At 42.4% G+C, this 21,077-nt stretch overlaps 1 protein-coding gene across 6 annotated transcripts in view; it reads left to right on the forward strand.

Moving 5' to 3' along the window:
• LOC141803524 (protein FAM131B-like) overlaps nucleotides 1-21,077 on the forward strand; it is a 77,123-nt gene that overhangs the window by 23,225 nt on the left and 32,821 nt on the right. For all 6 annotated transcript variants that reach the window (XM_074687627.1, XM_074687624.1, XM_074687623.1 and 3 more), the window contains exon 2: nucleotides 20,161-20,198. In XM_074687627.1, coding sequence (XP_074543728.1) covers nucleotides 20,161-20,198 — 38 coding nt within the window. The remainder of the gene's footprint in view (nucleotides 1-20,160; nucleotides 20,199-21,077) is intronic.

Raw genomic sequence — 21,077 nt, forward strand, 5'->3', positions numbered from 1 at the left:
CTTCAAATAAGACAAAAACACTTGATAAGATTCCTTTTTTTGTGGTGCAGAGAGACCGAGTAAAGACCAAAATAAAGCATGATACCCCCTCTTTAAGCTATGTGTAGCCATCTGCATAAACACACTTTAGAGGAACATATTTAAATTTCAAACAGATATAATCACAATCACGTAAACTAACGTCAGTTTAACTTTCACTTCCATCTTTTCTGGCCTCATATTTTCTCCTGGGTGAGTAAAATAAGCTTCTGTGCTGTCAGGAGACTTGTCATCAGCTGGAAACGTCACATAACACTCACTGCCTTCAGCTGAGAGTCATGTGACCGTTATGTGTGGTTGTCAGACTCATTAGAGCAGGATGATTAAGAGATAGCTCACGTAACATCGCCGCAATAACAAACAAACAAACAAACTGTGGGAGACAAGAGCAGAGATGCGTCTGATTCAGTGACAGCAGAGTAATCCCTGTTAAGAAGCAATCTTTGTTAAACAGAAACCCCAAAAACAGCCCAGCAATCAGTGAGGACTCAGTGGTGTTAAGCTGCTCGCCTGGATCAAGCTTTCTGTGTTTGGGGGAGTTTGGAGAATTACAGGATGACCTGAGGAGAGCTGAACAGACGGTCCCTAACTCCAGCTCTGAGTCAAATTAAAAGTCGTCACAAAGATTAGTTTCTCTGCTGAAGATCAGAAAGGGGTGTTCGCTCCAGCACGCTTCAGAGAAAGAGTGTTTTTGGAATTAGTAAGAACAGAAAGAAACCTCCAGAAGCTGGAGGGGGTTTGGGGTGTCCTGTGACGTCATAAAAACTGAAACACGCCCCCGCACGCAGACGAAGAGGCGAACAGATGCGTGGCTGGGTGAAGGTATTACCCCGACAGGCCGCAGTAAGCAGGACTCCTTTAGTGCGCGGTGTCGGCTCACAGCGTCCGCCACTGAAGCGGAGGTGAGTCAGACTCCGGACTTCGCTTCAGATCACTGTCACAGGCTGTGTGTCACCTCACACACACCTACACACACACACACACTAACACACGCACAGGGCCCTGAGCGATGGCAGCAGACAGGCGAGGGTCTGCCAGAGAGCGCTGTCAGGACTTATTGCTGCAGCGTCCCACGATGCTGCCCCTCCCCCCACACACACACACACACTCACTCCTGAGTGTGTGTGTGTGTGCAGCTGCAGGTGTGTGTATCCTGTGCGTCCTCACTTTGTGACAGCTCTTTCTTTTCCGCCCTGATGATCAGCTTTAAGTTCCTCTTACTTTCTCCTCTCTGCCTTCCCTCCTCTTCCTCCTTTCCTCTGATGTTTATTTACCAAATTCACCTCCTCCTCCTCTCTTTCCTCCCTCCTCTCCTCTACCTGTGTCCCTGTGGAGCAGAAAAGCAGCTTTATTGCTCCTCGTGGGGAAGTCAAAGCGGAGCAGCACTTTAAACAAATCCACCTGTTCTTTCTCTTATCCCCACGTTCCCCCGCCTCCACCTCTCTGTCCTCTTTAACACCAGTTGATGCAAAGATGTTTTCAAAAGCATCAGATAAATATCAAATCATGATTATGAATCAGCAGTCTGTTCAGTCTCTGTCTCCTGGATCCTGTCTGCTCACAGCAGGTGGAGCTCTTCCAATATTAGCTCAGTTAGCCATGTCTGTGAATAGCGTGATGCTACTCTGCCCTCTGGTATTCCCTCTGTTGCTGGGTTAGCACAGCTAGCTCGTCAATCTTATTGGAGATAGATCTTACGTTCCCAATAACGATGGATGGAAGGACAGGTCCATGTCATCACTTCTTAGCTCACACCTGAGAACCAGCACCTCCTTCTCCTCACCTTGTGGGAATCATCCGGCCTAGCACCAGTTAGCATTGACATGCTACAGGCTGCTAACAGCTGAGTTCACATGTAAACAATGCAGCCATGGTTACATGTTGGATCTCCAGACAAACACAGGAGCAAAAGTAGTAAAAATATCACTGAAGCAACAAAAAGTTTGGTGTCCATGACCAACAAATGAACCATACAAAGTAATGATCCACTCCAAATACAAAGATAACACAAAAGAGATGAAAAAATAGAGAGAGCTGCTGTAACAGGCAGCCACAGCTAACAGGGTGGTGCCTTGCAACAAAATAAACAAACCTTTATATGCTAACGCCAAAAACAGAATGTGTAATATACAGATGTAGTCTCCGTGACATCACTCGTTTGGAGTTTTCGCGACCATATTGAAAATGCTAAACCCAACCTAGCTTCTTATGGATTATGGATATGGAATGTCTTTAGCCTCTTTGCAGACAGCTACAGGTTGCTCACCTGTTGCTCACTATTCAACTCAGCTATGCCCTTATATGGGCAAAACTGGTCTAACTAGAGGGGGCCACATTGCCTTGCAGCAAATGCTGAATGCTGAAATCCAGCCAGCCTCAAGTGGACTCTTGAGGAACTGCAGTTTATAACATTTCTGCATGTACTTCTTTTCTGAAGACCAGACGATGTTGCTTGATGCAGCAGCTTTTGTTTATTTTTTGCCGCACTTTTTGCTGCTAAACATGAATTGAAGAGTTGTTTATCAGTGCTCAAGAACCACCTGGTCAACCACCATAGCACCTTTGAGTTTCCCACAAAAAAACCCAACAAATTTTTGAGGTAAACACAAGAAGCTTCTGCTCCAACAAATCAAGAGAGCTAAAGAAAGAAATCTGTTCAGTTACATCCTGGGTCTTACAGCTTGCTTGGCTGGTCCATCATGTTGCAGGTAATATGCAGCTGTCCTATTTTTGCCGGACACGGAGCTGTGATGCATGAATTCAGCATAGGGAAGATCGAGCAGGACAGGAAGTTGTGACCTGAAACCACCTAAAAGCGCCCAGAGACTTTCAAAATAAAACAAACTATGTCAAAATCAGTTTGTAATTAGCTTGACTACGACAACAAATGGACATAATGGGCGGAGCCAGACCAGGAGTCAACAGGTTTGAGGTTTTACAGCCCAACATGAAGGAAGGGAGGCTTATTAATGGAGTGAAAAGTGTGGGAACTCAGTCTTGTGTAGGGATGGGTTCCTCTTACACTTGAAACGATACTGTACCAATGCCCGGTACCTGGCATTTTGTAGCTGTACTCAACGGTACCAATTTTTGGTCCTTGTTTGTGTTTATGTGGAAATAAATTTAACTTGTTTAATAATAATTTTTTTTTTCAATTTAATATATTTATTCTTCAATACACAACCTTGAAATGCTGTGTTCATGTCCGGTATTAAAAATTAGAGCCTGACTAATTATGCCTGTCACCCATTAATCAACATCAGCCAAAATGTAGCAGATTATGAAAATTTTTGCTCTGCGGAGATTCTGTCGCTCCCGTTCCTGTGTGTCTGTGTGTTGGGCTGTACACTACCTGAGTGCCTGCCCCCTCCGTCCACCGTTATCTAATGTACGACTATAGAATGACGTTTTAACATCGTGTTAGTTGCTTTTTTGAGAGATAAACAGAGATAAATACAACTGTTATTTCACACGTCTACCATTATGTAATGTTAGACTATAATACAGCGTTTTAACGTTGTGTAAGTTGCTCATTGTGTGTTTACAGTTTGACTTTTTCTTCTACTTACTGTGTTTAAAGTTTGACTTCTTTATTTATGATTGTGTTTACAGCTTGTTCTTATTTATCATTGGTTTACACAACAGTTCTTATGTTAGCAGTTTTATAATTGTTCCTTGTTTTAATTTAATAGTGTTCTGTCTCTGTATTGAATCATATGGGTATTATAATAATTAGTGTTCATATACAGTATATATCCTGTGTATATCAATGAATTTATTATACATATCAGCCGATATATTGGATATCTGCTTTTCTTAGCCCCCAGTATTGGTATCGGCACCGGCCCCAAAAATCCCATATCGGTCGGGCTCTATTAAAAATCTCCTTCTCTTCCACCCCTCACAGTCACAAGGATGCGTTTAGGTACCTAAACATGGTACCTTTTGATTGTATGTGAATTGGTACCCGGTACTTTTGGCACATTTCGGTCGGTACCTATAAGAGTACCTAATTTGGTACCAATCCTAGTCTCAAGTCAAACTGAAGACACAGCCAGTGTGAGTTGACAAACACAGTCAACACGCTGTGGGGATGGAGTCTGACTGCAGACACATCTAGTGTATGTAGCAAGACCAGATCCACAGATACAGACCAACTGTATTCCAAGCAGAATTAAGTCCAGGAGGAAACGACAAACCCGTCACAAAGTTAACCTTGGTCATCTGGTTGGAACAAGCTAAATATCATTTCTGTGAAGATACTGGCCTGAAGTTTCTCGTCTACCCTTTCTGATATCCTCTCTGTGGACTCCATGACACAGCAGCTTCTGAGAAAATAAGAAAAGTCATTCTTAAAATCTGAGGAGAGCTTTGTGACTTGGACGTGTAAATGTGTTCATACAGACTGATGCCGATAACAAGACAAGGATAGAAGAAGAAACAGACGAGCCCTTTTAGGGGAAACTAAAGAGAAACATGTTGATTGAGTATAAAAGCAGGAGTCCTCTGCTCCTCTCCGTGTTTCACGCTGACAGAGCAGGTGTGTTTGTACTCGAGTATCTTTGTAGTGAAGCTTTAAACCCAGACTGAACAAATACCGAGGCCTCAGTGTCAGTCTGACTCACTCTTTCAAAGCCACATTTGTTTCTCTGCTCTGAAAGTAGAAAGTACGACCACAATGCCAGAGCTGTCGAGCAGATTGACTGATATAAAAAGTCTGTTCTTGGCCAAATGAAGCGAGCGGCGGCGGCAGCAGCAGCAGCGGGCCGTTTCGTTTGGCAGCCAGCTCGTCTCTGTCATTCTTTGATGTCTCAGATTCGTTTCCCCGAGACCTTCTGCTTCTTTGCCAAACAGATTAAACCGCGCCGCGGCAGCATCGACACCGGTGGCCTCCTAATCTCCAGAATACAGAAACGTAGCCTCGGGGACGGTATCACAGAGGCTGTGTGAGGACAACGCCGATGAAGACAAACAGGAGCGGCTCTGTGTGGTTGGAAATAATCTAATGGAAATCTAACCGGCCTGGTTTGGATTACAGAATCCATCTGAGGGGTATTTTTAACTGCATTCAGGAACTGGGGAAAAGTTTGGGATCTTAGTTTGAGATTGCATCTTGTTTGTTGGAGTTTAAAAACCCAGCTCTGCTTTTTAAAACCCACGTCGGTGATATCAGAGCGACATCTGAGCCCAGGAAGAGAAAGCCGCTCTCTTTCATCTCCAGTGGTCCTTTGTTTTTGCTCGACTCCACCGCAGAGACTTTGGTTCCTCGCACAAACAGAAATGACCTTTTTCCCAAAGGTCGGCAGCTTCACACAAAGCGCAGCAAACCGCAGAAGCTCAGATCCGCCTGTTTCACAGCCTAACAAGCAAACATTACACCGCAGCCTCAGAAAACACGATCCATAATCACAGTCTGAATCTGATTAATTAACGAGAACAACGCGGGAGAGCAATTTGCATCTGTCACAGCAGAGTTATGCCAATTCTCCGCAAAGAGACCAGGCAGGAAAAGCAGCCACTCACTCCTGCAGGATCCGCTTCTCATTAGGGAGAAAAATCTGTGTTTGCATGAGGAGCGGCTCACTCTGACGGCTCTGTCAGTCTGTGGAAAGTTTTCTGCAACACTTCTGCATAAGGATGTCAAACTGTGTGTGTGGAGTCTTCAGCTTCACAACAAACTCTTGTTTCTGAACCAAAAGTTTGGTTTCTCCACTGCAGAGGCAACACAAGCTCCAACCAATCACTGATGCTTTGTTTTTCCATCTACTCACCGTGTTAGCTTGATGTCATGAAGTGGTGACATCAATTTTTTAACTGTGTTAGTTTCTCTTCAGTTTATTTGTCTCCTCCCTGTTTTGTTGGTTTATTTAGTGGCAACTAGCTTAAGGTGCATTACTGCCACCTACTGGACAGGAGTGTAGGTTCCCTGGGCTGTGGGGCTTTATGTGTCACATGTATACAAAACAAAAACTCTAGAGTTTGGGAGTATTTCATGCTGAGTAAAAGCACACACCCCTATTGAAAACCACGAGGAGTTCATTAAACCAACGTTAGCATCAGCGTTAGCTGCTACAGGTATGAATAGGGCAGAGGCGGTGAACTATTTGACCTACAGGTGAAAAGACTGAGGACACATTTTTATTTATTTACCTTTTTGGCCCACTAAGTTCTTATTCTGATGACATAACAATATATTTTCTATTACTTTGCCTAAACTGTTGATTCCTTAGGCGACAATACACTCATGTCACTTTTTATACTTTGTAAATGCAGCATGATTCGTTTCATTATGTCCAAATATGTTGTTTGTATATCTTTAAGAAAATAATAGTCAAACTAAATTAACATATCATGCATTCTCTTCCTATTTTTCCCAATTCATTGATTAATCGTAAATATAATCGTAAAAATAATCGTTAGTTGCCCAACAGGGGACATCATACTATTTCATCAGTTTCTTTCTTATTATTCTGTTCACTCTTTGAGCCCTAATTTGACCCCCAAACTAATCAAAAACGTACCAAAATCAGCACACACCTCAGATTCCAATGTGCTCTCTATCGCCACCTAGGCCCCCTAAATATCTGTCAATAACAGTAGGAACCTAGTAGAGAGATCAAACCAACTTCAAAATGTTCATCTCATTGAGACACACAAATTATGCAAACACCCCTGACCTATCTCAAACAGGAAGCTGGCAATTTGCCTTTCAAAGTCGAAAATTGGCCAAGTTTTTGGACCTTGAAAAAAATGATCTCCTCCTAGGCCATCGGTCTGCAACCCTTACTTACAAAAAAAGACAAAAAAAGTACAAAATCCTAAACATGGTAAATAATAAGCTAAACAAGAAGTTTTTTTGTGTGTTTATAAAATTATACATGTGATGTCTAGGTTGCTTTTTTTTAAATAAACTAAATAAATTTTTAAGAGAAAAATTTGTATTGTAATGAATTTCAAAATTTTTTGCAAAATTTATGAAATTTTAATAGTTGCAAATTTTTTTTAGAAATATAAAAATTTCAGAAATTTGCAAAAATCTTAAGAAAAAAATGTTATTTAAAAACTGCCAAATTTTGCAATAATTCCCAAATGTTTACATTTCAAAAATTTTCTGAAAAAAAAAATCAAGTTTCAAAAAAATGTAAAAATTTCAATAAATTTGCAGGGTTTTTATCTAAACAAAAAAAAGCATTTAAGTAATATGCAAGATTTTCAGACATTCCAAAAAATGAAATTTGCAAACATGTCAGAAATTAAAATTCAAAGATGTTACACTTTTTTTTTTTTTTTGAAATGTGAAAGTTTTAGCAAGATGTTGTGCATTTAGTTCAACAAAATGTTAACGCATGATTTTTACTGTCAGTGTCTTAAATCATCAATACCCTCTGAAAGACAAATAAAAATTCTTAATTTAAATGATATTCTTTTAAATTTACAAGGAGCCAATGCTAAGGAGGCAAAGAGCTGCTTGAGGCTCCAGAGCCACAGGTTGACCCTCGTCCTTAGCCGTAAATGGTATCAGCTTGAAATTCACTCAGATGACAGAGTGGGCCCTAATTTACAAAACTAGAGAATGAATTTGTTGTTTCTCAAACCATTTTCAAATGGCGAGCCCTCAAAGTCGGTGAACCCCAAAGAAGCCCTTTCAGCTCCCCCTATTAGAATGAATGGGAGAGGAGGATCCAGCTCCATACTTAGGCCTCTCCACAAAAAAGTAAAAGTGGTACAGCTTTGAAAGTTACACGAACAGATTCCTGACAAAATTTACTACAGAAAGATTTTATTTTTACAGAGATTTGGTCAAAACTGTGGTATCTGTGAGGAGACGTTTCAAAACTTTGGTCAAGTTCACTCCTCAGAGGGCAGCAGTTGGTGATGATGTCACACAATGATTGCCACATCACTGCAGCTGGTCATGTGACTCACTGAAGGCGGGAAAATGTTATGTGTAACATACATACATTATAAAAAAGAAATTTCCTGAGATCAGTAATGGATATCTGCATCCTTAATTAGTAGATACATAATTCTCACATAGGAATTCATAGTCTAAAAGCTACAAAACAGTAATGTAAGTAAACATCCAAAAAGCTAACGAATAAAAAAGTTTTAGCTTCTGATTGATTCATAGCTGTTTTGATGATAAAGTGCTCCTCTAGGATCTCAGTGTACCCACATTAAGACACTAATTTTTTTGAATAATGGCTTCAAACGATGAATAAAGACAGGAGGAACAAACTGCTCCTCTCATCGGGAACAGAGAGGACAGGAGCAGATTTTCAGCTGATCTCTGGATGATAAACTCTGCAGATGCAGTCAGAAGTCTTTCCACTGTGCCTCTGTCGCTGTGCGTGCCCTGTCACATCACATTAAGTCGTCTGAAGCATTGTTTAAATAAAGTTGCAGCTACTTTGTAATGAAGTGCTGGAAACAGGAGACTCAGGGGGTTTTTGAAAGCTGCCGACTGCTGATGGAAAAGTGCTGATGAGAGGGAAACAGTGAGCACTCGCTGCCCCCGTTTGCACGAACAAAGATTTTAAAACACAAGCAAAAGCAGCGTTGGCGAGAGTGCTTCGAGGCGGGAAAACAAAGCTGCAGAGGTTAAACTCAAAGTAGGAGGAAGCCGCCATCATTAAGACCGGCGAGCTCAAATGAAGACAGTCGTCATCCAGAGTTAGGGAATAAAGCGTCGTGATGTGGCCTAACATCCACTGACAGTAATGACTGTGCAGACGGCTGGATTTCCTCCAGGTACCGCAAGGAACTCTGGGTAAACATCCATCAAAGGCTAACAGAGTGATCAGTGATACTGCTTGTTGTTTGGACGTGCTGCACACTTTGGTTTGAACAGACGAGGATGCTGTAAGACGTGTCCTGTGTCTGGGGTTGGGTATTATTCAGGAATGCTTGATACCGGTACCAACACCTTTACTTTGATTCCAGTTCCTAAACAATGCGTTTTTGGTATCAAATTGACAATGTCAGTTTGTACTAGGGATGGGTACCTTTCACATTTGAAACAATACGGTACTGATGCCCGGTACCTGGCAATCAGTAGATATCGGTACTCAACGGTAACGATACTCAATACTTTTTTTTGTGTTTGTGTGATAAAAAAATTACGTTTTTAATTGTAAAATCTCAAATTTTTTCAATATATACCATACCATATTTATTCTTCAATATAGAACCTTGCAGTGCTGTGCTCATGTCCCGCATGGAAAAGTAATGTTATTTCAATTAAATTCAATTCAATTCCAGCCAATCACTGGTGGCATTATCAGAACTTGATCACATGATTAACCCTTTGGTTACTGAAACTTGTCAAGACGTGACATGTTTTGATACCCAGGGCTACCAAAGAGTTTCAGTCAGTGCCATAAAAGAACCAAAGTACCCAGCCCTATCTATGTAGACATTCAGAGAGAAACATAGGTTGGATGACCATCGGCCTACAAAGCTGATGTTGTCTTGAAACATTAATGAACCAAAATTATGTGTGGTTCCTTTTTTTCTTTTGTGGGGACATTGAAAATATTTCTGCATGTGACACTTTCAAACAGCAACCATTTTCAACAAACTAAAGAACCAACGACAACAAAGTTCCGACAAAGTTCGACAACAAAGTTCCTAGATCTTGATTTTTGTTGTTTTATATCTTACACAATGACTTGTAATATTTTTTATTTATTTTCTTACAGAGGGTATTGATGATTAAAGACAAGTACAGTGCGTGTTATCATGATTTACCATTTTGTTGCACCAAATATGCGTCACATCTTGCAATAAAGCCTGCCACTGCTCCACTTCACTTCCTGCACCTCCTCCTATTCATTAAACTGGCAACATGCTGAAAAATATATGTTTTGTATCTGGTTAGACATTAGCAAACAACAAAATTTAAAAGTAAAGCTTTAAAAACCAATATGTGTAATCAAATACAAGTATCATTTCATTTTTAAACAAACGTTTTTTTCTTGTTTTTTTTTTTTTTTTTTTTAAATAAGACATATATTTAAAATTAAAAATGGTTCGAAATAACATAATTGCTTAAAACTTTGTCAATCTTTTTACATTTCAAAAAATTGCATATTAAAATTAAAATTAAAATTTTGCAAATTGACATTTCAAAGTGCTTGAATTTTTGTAAAATTTTTAAAAAACTTTTTTTTCCCTCATTTTTAAAATTCCAAAATATTAAAAAATCTTTGCAAATTTATTTCTAAATATTTCAGTTTTTTTTTTTTTTTCAAATTCAGAAAGATTAAGTTTATAAAAGTCTTGCAATTTTAAAAAAAAAAAAAATCTTTTTTTTTGCTCATTTTTTAAAATTCCAAGATATTTTAAAAATTTTTGCAAATTTGGAAGACGAAAACCAGCAAGGTCACTGCAAAACACGGGCATAGTGCTGTTAAAATTCAGAAACAGAGAAAATAGCAGACAGAGCAATTTCAAAATAAAACAGGCATTCACTTCCTGTTTCAGCTATTTAGACTACTCAGCACCATAACTCAAGCTGATTGGGTTTTTATTCTGATTAAGTTGCTGCAGGTGTTGTGTAACAGCGCAAAAACAGACATTGCTGGTTGCGTTCTTTTGGTTTGTTTGTCTAATCCGGCTGCTTCATCAGTAAATCTTGGTTGGAGAGGGATTATAGACCTGAATGTTGTTTCAACCCTGACGTTTGTGTAGCTCAGCTCATGCTATCGTTCGTCTCTCTGGGTTTTAAAGAGCCCTCAGCCTCCCTCCACACCTCCCCACCTCCCCACCTTCCCTCCCTCTGGTGCACGTCTGTGTGTGTGTGTTGCTGACTCGCCTGTGTTGTTGTGTGTGTGCCTCCATGTGTGTGGGTGTGTTGTGTTGAGTAAATGGCCTCCAGGATCCCCTGGGTGGCATCTCAGATGTACTCACAGAGAGCCGAGTCATGACTAAGACTGCAAGCCTTTCATTAACTCAGAGTGGGAGCGACAGCGCGGCTGGGAGAGTGGAAGAAGTCAGCTGAACCCACTCACACACTCCAATCGTCCTTCACCTAAAGCACGGGGTCAGCTCGGAAATGGGTGTTACTTAACTTGTGGAAACAGGTGTGGGAGTAGTTCACCTCGGGTTCGACTGGATTTCATTCTGTTAAAAAAGGAGAGGAACATTTCTAAAGACTTTTATTTTAGAGGAACGTTTCAAATCATGAGGTTTTATTTTGAAAGGATACTGCTCCTTATGCTTGGCTGTAAGTTTCAGGAAAGAAAAAACAATGCAGCTGCTTTTCAGTTTCAGAATTGGTCCAGATTTTTAAAACACATCCCTCAGCTGACTGACTCATGTCTGTCTTCTTTGTCGGTTTCTTATAATTTTTTTTGCCTCTTTTTTTTAATCTTTGTATTTGGAGTGGATCATTACTTTGTACGGCTCATTTGTTGGTCATGGACACCAAACTTTTTGTGTCTTCAGTGATATTTTTACAATTTTTCTCCTGTTTGTCTGGAGATCCTACATGTAACCATGGCTGCATTTTTTACATGTGAAATCAGCTGTTAGCAGCCTGTAGCATGTCGATGCTAACTGGTGCAAGGCCGGATGTTTCCCCACATAGTGAGAAGAAGGAGGTGAGGACGATGTGCTGTTTCTCAGGTGTGAGCTAAGAAGTGACGACATGGACCTGTCCTTCCATCCATCGTTATTGGGAACATAAGATCTATCTCCAATAAGATGGACGAGCTAGCTGTGCTAACCCAGCAACAGAGGGAATACCAGAAGGCAGAGTAGCATCATGCTATTCACAGACATGGCTAACAGAGCTAACACCAGACGCCAACGCCACATGTGAAGAGCTTCACCTGCTGTGAGCAGACAGGATCCAGGAGACAGAGACTGAACAGACTGCTGAAGAAGCTCAGTCCTGGACCCTGTGGAGGTGGAGACTGGCTGACTGGACTTTCTACACACTTTCTTATTTTTGTTTTCTTGATTGCTGCTGTGACTCCTCCTGAATATCCCCTCAGGGATAAATGAAGTATTTTCTATTCTCCTCTATTTTTTTCTGCAATGCACCAACCAGTTGATGCATTTAGCCGTCAACAGCAAAACAGAAAGTTTACCCCAAGAGAGAAAGAAAACAAAACAAAACAAAAACTGGAATTTTGAGATGTGTGAAAGCTAATTTTGATATTTATATTTCTTTTGCTCTATCCTCAATATTTGGTTCAGTCCGTTACGGTTCTACACTGTTAGTATTCCAACAGACCGTGCTTGCGTGTCTTCGTAGTTGACATTGACTGGTCATGTGGTTGGCGGCCCACGGCTCATTTTGTTTTGGTGATAGCTTTCTTTGCCAGAAGTTTGTGTCGTAATTTGCTGTTAACGGTACGAAGGTCTGGACCTTTCAAAATAATGCTTTCACACTCGGCGCAAACCAGACAATTTCCTTGCAATTTATGCCCCTATCTGCCAACAAAAGCCAGTATATTTAATTTCTAATTGTTATATCCAACTGTGCTGAAAAAAATCCATAAAGAGGTTTAAAGGTCCCATATTGTGCTCCCTTTCTGCAGTTTAATCTGGATCATTGATGTCTTCATGAAATGGTAGTAACATGTTTTGGTCCAAAAAGCCAATAAATCAAGCACAGCAGCATTGTTTCCAGGCTCTCATAGCCCCTCTGTTCAGAACGCTCTGATTTAGTGGGCGTGGCCTTCATATGTAAATGAGCCACCGCTGATACCGCCCCGCTCTTCCACGTCACTGAGAGCAGCGCCACGAGCTCGGAGTGCACAATGTTTAGAAAACAGAGAAGCTCCTTTACCGTAACATTACAGGCTAAAACAACAGGCTAACTGCAGCTAAAGTTAGCATCCTGAAGCTAACACAGAGACAGGGGGGACACTGAGGAAAAGCTCTTCCATCTGCTCCACAGCACACAGCATTTTAAATACTCACATTTCCAGGGTCCCAGGTTTGTTGGAGGATGGTTGGTAATGCGCCTGGATTCAGGACCAGTCTATTGGCTAGCCCTCTGTTGGACTGTCCAAAGTTGGAAAAGCAGTCGGCCGTGAAGTGACTAGCACACACATGCACAGTTTTACTGAGTGTAGCTGGAACATTTCCTGATAAATGAACTCTAGACACTTAGTCTGTCTTCTTCTGAGATGGGAAGCTTGAGCATGGAACTATGAGGCTGTTTACAGCCAAAAACAGAGCAGTGATGGCAGTGGGGAGGGGAGTGGGCAGAGAGGGTCAACAGCTTGTTTTAGGTCAGGATTTTACATTTTACAGCACAGGTTTGGTCATTAAATATAACTTTTTGTAGGCTGGGAGGAAAGCCAAACACCCACAAATTTCACTAAAAGACTTAAAGTGATTTTTGCACAATATGGGACCTTTAAGAAAGAAGAGGAGAGTTATCTGTTCATCATCGTCACATAACCTCAAAGTTTTTCTATTTGCAAAGTGATCAAAACTATTTTCTCCACACTTCTCATTCAGCTGTATTGATTTTTTTTAAACCTCTTTGAATCAAACTCTCATTCCTCATTGATCCTTTCCTCGCCGTGAAGTGTTTTGTTGATACCGACCTGGACAGGAAGTCTCCGTTAAAGACGGCGTGAAGCCTGAGATATTTTTAGGCTCTGTCGATTGGCAGCGGTCCCTCAAAGCGGGGGTGTGACCTGGCAGAGAACGATGAATCAATGCAGACAGCATGGATGTGGATGTTGGACTATACGTTGAGGATACAGGAAGTGATGTTAAATCTTCTCCGTGAGCGTGATTATGAAGCGTTTTAACCTCTCAGAAGTCTGGAGACGGCGTTTGATCTCACTCCTCACACCCAGATATTTGAGATGTAGATTATAACTCGTGTTAACAGGGAGAGGCCTCTCCTTTCATCACCACTTAAATCTAATATCCTTCAACTTCCTGCTCCTGGCTGACTCACACAGGTCGTGGCCTCCGGCGCCGAAGCACGGTGCGGATAATTAATCTTAGCTCAGCTGCAGACGAAGGAAAAACTGCAGAGTTTAGCCTCTGTTTCTCCATCTCACTGCAAAAAGACAGAAGCTCTGATTGATTCTGATTGTTTGTGTGAAAAATGAGCATATTTACGCTCACACTCGTGTCTCAGTTATGAGTCACTTCCTGCTTTTGTTCACGAGGAACGCGAAGACACAAACGAGCCGAGAGAAAGCGACAAAGAGGACGGGAAAATAATTAAAGATGAAGAAGTTTCAGAGGGTTTTAGTGAGATAATGAGCTCAATTAGCGACGACAGAAGAGCACGCAGGGCGGAAATGATGCATCAGTTATTTTCTGAGGCCATTAGTGAAGAAAAATTGGGAATATTTGCAAGTGTTTGGATTCATTAAAATAGAGGTCATTAAAACAAGATTCCTCTTATGACAGACTCAATCAGACGTTTAAATTCTTCTCTTTAAGCTCAAACATGAAGCGATGACTGTCATTTTTCTCGCAGCAGCAGCAGAAGTGTGGGTTTGTACGATACTCGTGCAGGCGCTGAATCAAAGAGGGCGAACATACAAGGTTGTTTCCAGCTGGAGGCGAGACAGGGAAGGAGCTAATGTGTGAGCTCTAATGGCCCTCAGGGGCCGTGTATGACCAGGTGAACCACCTCATCTAAAAGCTTCCCCAGGCGAGTGAATCACAGGGCAGAGACAAGGACGGCTTGCCACACACAGAGCCAGAGATGTCACCGAAAAGTTCCCAAAGTTTCTGATCTGAGTCTGCTGTCCGCGCTCTCTGACTCCTCAGTACACCGAGGCGTCTCTGTGAAGTCCAGATCTGTCATGAAGGCTGACAGGATGCTGTGTTGAGTTTTAAAAACCTGTTTCCACTTTTTGGGATCCTTCTGTTGGGAGCCACACAAACTGATCCAACCCCAGAAGGTGGAGCTAGAAACACTGCAGTCTGTTGATTGGTGGAAAGAATCGTCACTTCCCATGTGACAGCTTGTGACGATGAAATCTTTATAACAAAGAGCCTCATGGCAAACCGTCAGATGTTGCTCTGTGTTAACTGTGTCCTGTGGTTTTTTGTTGGCTTCATGAGTGAGGTAGACTGACTGTGTCAGAATCAGGCTTTACTGATCAGATAGGTACCAAACTGAACTGATTCGTACCAGACCACTTGGTGCAGTGATGTGCACAAAAAGGGGAACAAGGGGTGTTTGCTGCCCCCTTGTGACCCAATTGTTGGTAAAACGTGCAATAAAGTGCCCTCTTTCCAGCCAAAACATGCTTTAAAGTGTCCTTTTTTTGACCCAAATGCACAGAAGTGCCCTCTATGGAGCCAAAACACCTGCTCATTGGAGCCAAAATGTGCACTTAACGTTCCTCTTTAGAGCCCAAAACATGCCAAACTACCCTCACTGAAACCAAAACACCTGCCAAAGTGCTTTCTTCAGCGCCAAAGCAAACGGTAAAGCGTCCTCATTATAGCCAGTGTGCCCAGGTGCCCTCTTCAGAGCCAAAACAAACACTTTAGTGCCTTTATTGGGGCCAAAATGTGGTACAGTGCACGCATCGGAGCCAAAACATGCACTAATGTGCCCTCAATGGCGCCAATATGTGGGCTGAAGTGCCCTTATTGGGGCCAAAACTTGCTTCTGTGCCCGCTATGGAGCTGAAACACCTGCTTAAGTGCACTATTTAGAGCCAAAATGTGGTGAAGTGTCCTCTATGGAGCCAAATTGCACTCCAATGTGCCCTTATTGTAGCCAGATCAAGCTCTGAAGGGCCTTCCTTTGAGCCAAACGCACTGCAATTCCCTCTATGGAGCCACAACACCTACTCACTGGATCCAAAACATTTGCCAAAGTGCCTTCTATGGAGCCAAAACATCCACTCAATTGTCCTCATTGTAGCAAAAATGTGCTCTTATGTGCCTTTATTGTATCTAAAACACCTGCTGTAAAGTGCCAACTTTTCAGGACAAATGCACTCAAGTGCCCTCTATGGAGCCAAAACACCTGCTATAGTGCCCTCACTGGAGCCAAAATGTCCGCTAAGTTCCCTAATTAGACATGAAAAGTGCCAAAGCGCCCTTCTTGGAGCTAAAATGCACAATATGGTGCCTTCATTGTAGCCACAAACACGCCCTAAAGTGCCCTAATTGGAGCCCAACGTGGTGAAGTGTCCTCATTGGAGCCAAGACGTGAAATTAACTGTCCTCTTGAGAGCCAAAAACCAACAAAGTGCCTTCTTCAGAACCAAAACAAACCTTAAAGTGCCGTCATTGTAGCCAAAACTCACTAAGGTGCCCTTTTTGGAGCTGAAACACCTGCCAAAGTGCAGTTTTTAAAGCCAAAACGTGGTGAAGTGTCCTCTATGGAGCCAATTTGCGCTCTAATATGCCCTCATTGTAGCCAAATGTGCCAAAATGTGCACTTAATGGTCCTCTTGAGAGCCAAAAACCAACAAAGTGCCTTCTTCAGAACCAAAACAAACCTTAAAGTGCCTTCATTGGGGCCAAAACGTGGTGAAGTGCTCGCATTGGAGCCAAAACACCTGTTAAAGTGCCCTAACTGGAGCCAAAATGTGCACTTAACTGTCCTTTTTAGGGCCATAAACATGCCAAAGTGCCTTTTTCGGTACCGAAACAAGCGCAAAAGAGCCCTCATCGGAGCCAAAACGTGCCTAAGTGTCTTCTTTGGACCCAAAACGTGCTAATGTGCCCTCAATGGAGCCAAAATGTGCGTTGAAGTGCCCTTTTTTGGGCCAAAACGCTTCAAAGTGCTCTCTATGGAGCCAAAACACCTGCTGAAGTGTCCTCATTGGAGTGAATAAGTGCTCTTAAGTGCCCTCTTGTGTAAATGTTTTGCACTGATATTGTTCACTTGTGATACAATGGTTTTTCACCTCAACAGTCTGAGCCATGCTGTGTCTGTCTCGTCTGTTTATTCTTTTTTTGAGCACAAATCTTAACTAAACTTTCTTTCTGTGGATCTTCACGGTATTCAGCTGAAATCCAGGATCAGGACGGTGACGTTTGGCAGAAGCAGATTACCACTCTGCACATAAACACATTCATTCTTCAGTTTCCCAGCTTCCTTTCTTCCCATTCATCTTTATTTACACGACACCGCCGTCTCCTCAGAAATCCTCCGACTAATCTCTGGATGCACCTTCTCCTCAGACTCGTCCCAAACCGGAGCCCGGCGCTCAAATCTGAACCGCTCTTCCGCCTGAGCCACCACCGATGCCGCCGGCTTATAAACACAGCGCACTAATCCCGGTGTCGTTTTCTGCAGACTGTGTGGGATTACCTATCTGTCAACACCATCTTTAATAAAAGCGCTGCTCTCTTTGTCAGCGCCGTGACAGAAAGGAAAAATAACGTCTTCACCTCTGACAAAAGCTGACGTACCACACTGTGTGTCCTTGTGACTTCCAGACACACACACACACACACACACACAAACACACACTGCTGTTTATATTCTGTACACACAGATTAAATGGAAGTGAAAATATCTCTTATCCAATAAAATCCACATGAAGGACTCTGTGCTCCACAACCTCAGTCCAAACTGGAATTAAACACAACCCGACAACTTTTACTGTTTACTTTCCACTACATTACACCGCAGAGTGTGTGTGTGAGTGTGTGTGTGCACCAGCAGCAGAGTAAACAAAGAGCTGAACAACAAATGCAGCATCAGATCTGATGCTAAAGCTAAGAAGCTGTTTCTTCTTGATCGTGGTCGGATCGTCGAGCTACATAAGGAAGACCTCTCACAGCTTGCCATTGCTGCTGAGGTTGGACACAGTCAGACAGTCATTCTACATTTTCTGAAAGATCCTGAGCATTACGGGACAAAAAAGTCAAGGTAGATCCAAAAAAATACACCTGCGCTGAGCCAGAGGATCTGATTGGCTGTCCGTCAACACACAAGGCAAATTAAGGCGCTTACTGGAGCCGACTGCAGCGCAGTAACCATCAGACGGCATCTGGGGGAAAAGGGTTTCAAAAACAAAAAACAATTCAAAGACCTCGTCTCCTTCAACGCCACAAAACTGCCCGTTTAGACTTTGCCAGGGAGCATCATGGGACATTGAAAGGTGGAAAAAAGTTTGATTCTCTGCCCCCTAGAGGGCAATGATTTTTGATCTGCTCACTTGACCCTCAAACAAAAATCGTTCTGTAGACCCTTTGATCAATTTAGAAGTGGAAACGAAACTTTTGCATCAACTTGAGATGAAAATGAGAAATTACCCATACATGGAACCCCACTGTTAGGAAGGAAGCACAAAGCCAGCTTTGTATCCAAACTTATGGGAACGTTGCAGAGACTCCATCCATCCATCTTCTACCGCTTATCCGAGGTCGGGTCACGGGGGCAGCAGCCCAAGCAGGGGAGCCCAGACTTCCCTCTCCCTAGCCACTTCTTCCAGCTCTTCTTCTTTCTTCTGGGGATCCCGAGAGACGTAGTCTCTCCAGTGTTTCCTGGGTCTACCCGGGGTCTCCTCCAGGTGGGACGTGCCCTGAACACCTCACCAGGGAGGCGTCTGGGAAGCATCCGTACCAGATGCCGGAGCCACCTCATCTGGCTCCTCTCAACGCGGAGGAGCAGCGGCTCTACTCCGAGCTCCTCCCGGATAGCCGAGCTTCTCACCCTATCTCTAAGGGAGAGCCCGGCCACCCTACGGAGGAAGCTCATTTCGGCCGCTTGTACACTCGATCTTGTTCTTTTGGTCACTACCCAAAGCTCATGACCATAGGTGAGGGTGGGAACGAAGATCGACCAGTAAACAGAGAGATGGACCTCTCGCTCCATCCTTCCCTCACTCGCGAACAAGACCCCGAGATTAGAGGTCGACCGATATGGGTTTTTTGGGGGCTGATGCCGATGCTTTCCAAATTTGGGCAGCCGATGCTGATATGCATAGCCGATTTTTCCAATTTGATATTCAGGCTGATTGTTACATAAATATATATTTATCACATTTTTGTGAAACGCAGCAATTTCTGAGCAACTAAAAGAAATCTATTACAGCAAGTCGTGTCCAGTCCTCTGAACATTTATTCAGCTTTCAAAACAATGACATATTTTGTCTGAGTAAACACACAACGTAACAAGCAGTAGTAAACATTCACACTCTTCTTAAAATGTCAAAAAATAAATTTAAACTTATTAATATAATTAGAACAAAAGTATGTAATGTATCCAAGTGGTTCCACAAGTTTGAGGTGCTCATCTTTCAAAAATTGTGTCATTTTATACAACGGATCAAAAATCGGCTTTTTGAAAGAAAATATGGCCGATGGCCGATAGAGACAAATGTCCAAATATCGGCCCGATATATCAGTCTACCTCTACCTGAGATACTTAATCTCACTCATACTTAAACCTCTTAACGATACTTAAATACTAAAACTTATACTTAAACTTAACTTATACTAATACGATACTTAAACGTTGCAGAGACTCCGTCCATATTTTTGACAGTCTAAGGTTTTAACAACCTCTCTGGTTTATAAAGCCCCGCCTCTTTTCCTCATCCTAACTTAAGTAAAGTTAGGTTGGGGTCCAATATGGCGACCTCTGTGGAGAGGCTTTAAAACTTCCCTACAGAAACAGACGACTGCAACAGACTCCAGACCAGAAATACTTGAAACATCATGAAAACACCAGAAATCGTTGAGTGGGATGCTTTGATCAGACCCGGGTTCATCTGGTGTCAGGAGAAAGTCGAGTCAGTCGTGTTTCAGTCTTCAGATACACACACACTCTTCACTTTGTTTCAGTATCTCTCCATCATTTACAGTAATAAGCAGCGTGGTTCTTCTCCCGTTCATCTCCTGAGGAGCGCTCCGTGGCCCTCGTTGACTCACGCCGCTTGTGTCGTCTGTGTGCCAAAGCCCAAAGCGTGGATAATTGGTCTAAATTTAGCCTGCTGTGTGTGAGCGTGTGTGTGTGTGTGAGTGTGTGAGGAGTAGTGGACAGCGTTGTCATTTTCCCAGCGAGCGTGTTGAAGGCTGCGTCACTTTGACACTCTGTTATCTGTCTCTGTGTTGGGCTCTGATTCTCCTCCATGTCTGAAAGCGCTGAAGCTCCTCTGATAATCAAATTATCTCAAACCCATTTTTCTCTCTCTCTCGCTTTGTCTGCAGCAGCGGATGCCGTGCCGGTACGGAAAGATGGGGATCAGGTAAAACACCATTATCTTCTTCTCCTTTTTTTTTTTTAATGTCTCACCATTTCTGCACAGCTCAATCTGTTTCCCATTCTGCTGAAAGCCAGCGTGTCTGAACACAAAGACAGCCGAGCTGTGTCCTCAGCTCTCCTCTCACAGTCTGCAGACAGGGACGAAGCTGCGTGCCGTTTCTCGTCCTCTCTGATCTCATGGAGGTGAGAAAAAGAAGCGTTGTTACTCACCCAGAAAGGCGTCCTGCTGAGACGGACAGGGCTCGGCCTGGGGACAGGTCTCGGCCTGGGGAAAGGTCGTCTGGATGTAAACTCTGAGAAAAGAAGGAAATAAAACACAGTGAGTGCTTTATTAGGTTAGTGCAGGTTCAGCAGAAACAGACTGGATGTGTAAACAAAAAAGGAAAGTTTCAGTTGAGCAAACTGAAATTTAGAGAGTGCAAACTTTCTTCATTGACCTGAAGAGCAGGGCAGCGAATGTTGAAGGTGAACTTGAGTATAAACTGAGTAAAACTATTACTTTGAGTAAAAACTGTCTTATTATACTCAATATGAGCCACATCCACCTGAAAACTCCAGATAAATGTCTTATTTAAAGTTGTTTAAAGACAAAATGAGGTCTGGATTGCCGTAAGAAGTGAAAAAAAGAAATCTGCCAATAGAAGAAGAGACTTTTGCTCCAAAATTCGCTTGAAACTAGAAAAATGTCTTAATAGAAGCAACTTTCCTTTTTTTTTTTTTTCTTATTACAAGCAATTTAGACCTCCTTTTTGTCTTTAAATAACTTGAAATCAGCCATGTTTCTGGACCGGTCAGGTGAATGTGGCTCATATCAAGTCCAAAAAGAAATTTTCTACTGAAAATCTGACAGAAACACTGCAAA

This window comes from Halichoeres trimaculatus, unplaced genomic scaffold (genome assembly GCF_033239565.1).
Source record: "Halichoeres trimaculatus isolate MK-OKI-2021-1 unplaced genomic scaffold, fHalTri1.1 fHalTri1_scaffold_14, whole genome shotgun sequence".
In the NCBI taxonomy this organism is placed as follows: Eukaryota; Metazoa; Chordata; class Actinopteri; order Labriformes; family Labridae; genus Halichoeres; species Halichoeres trimaculatus.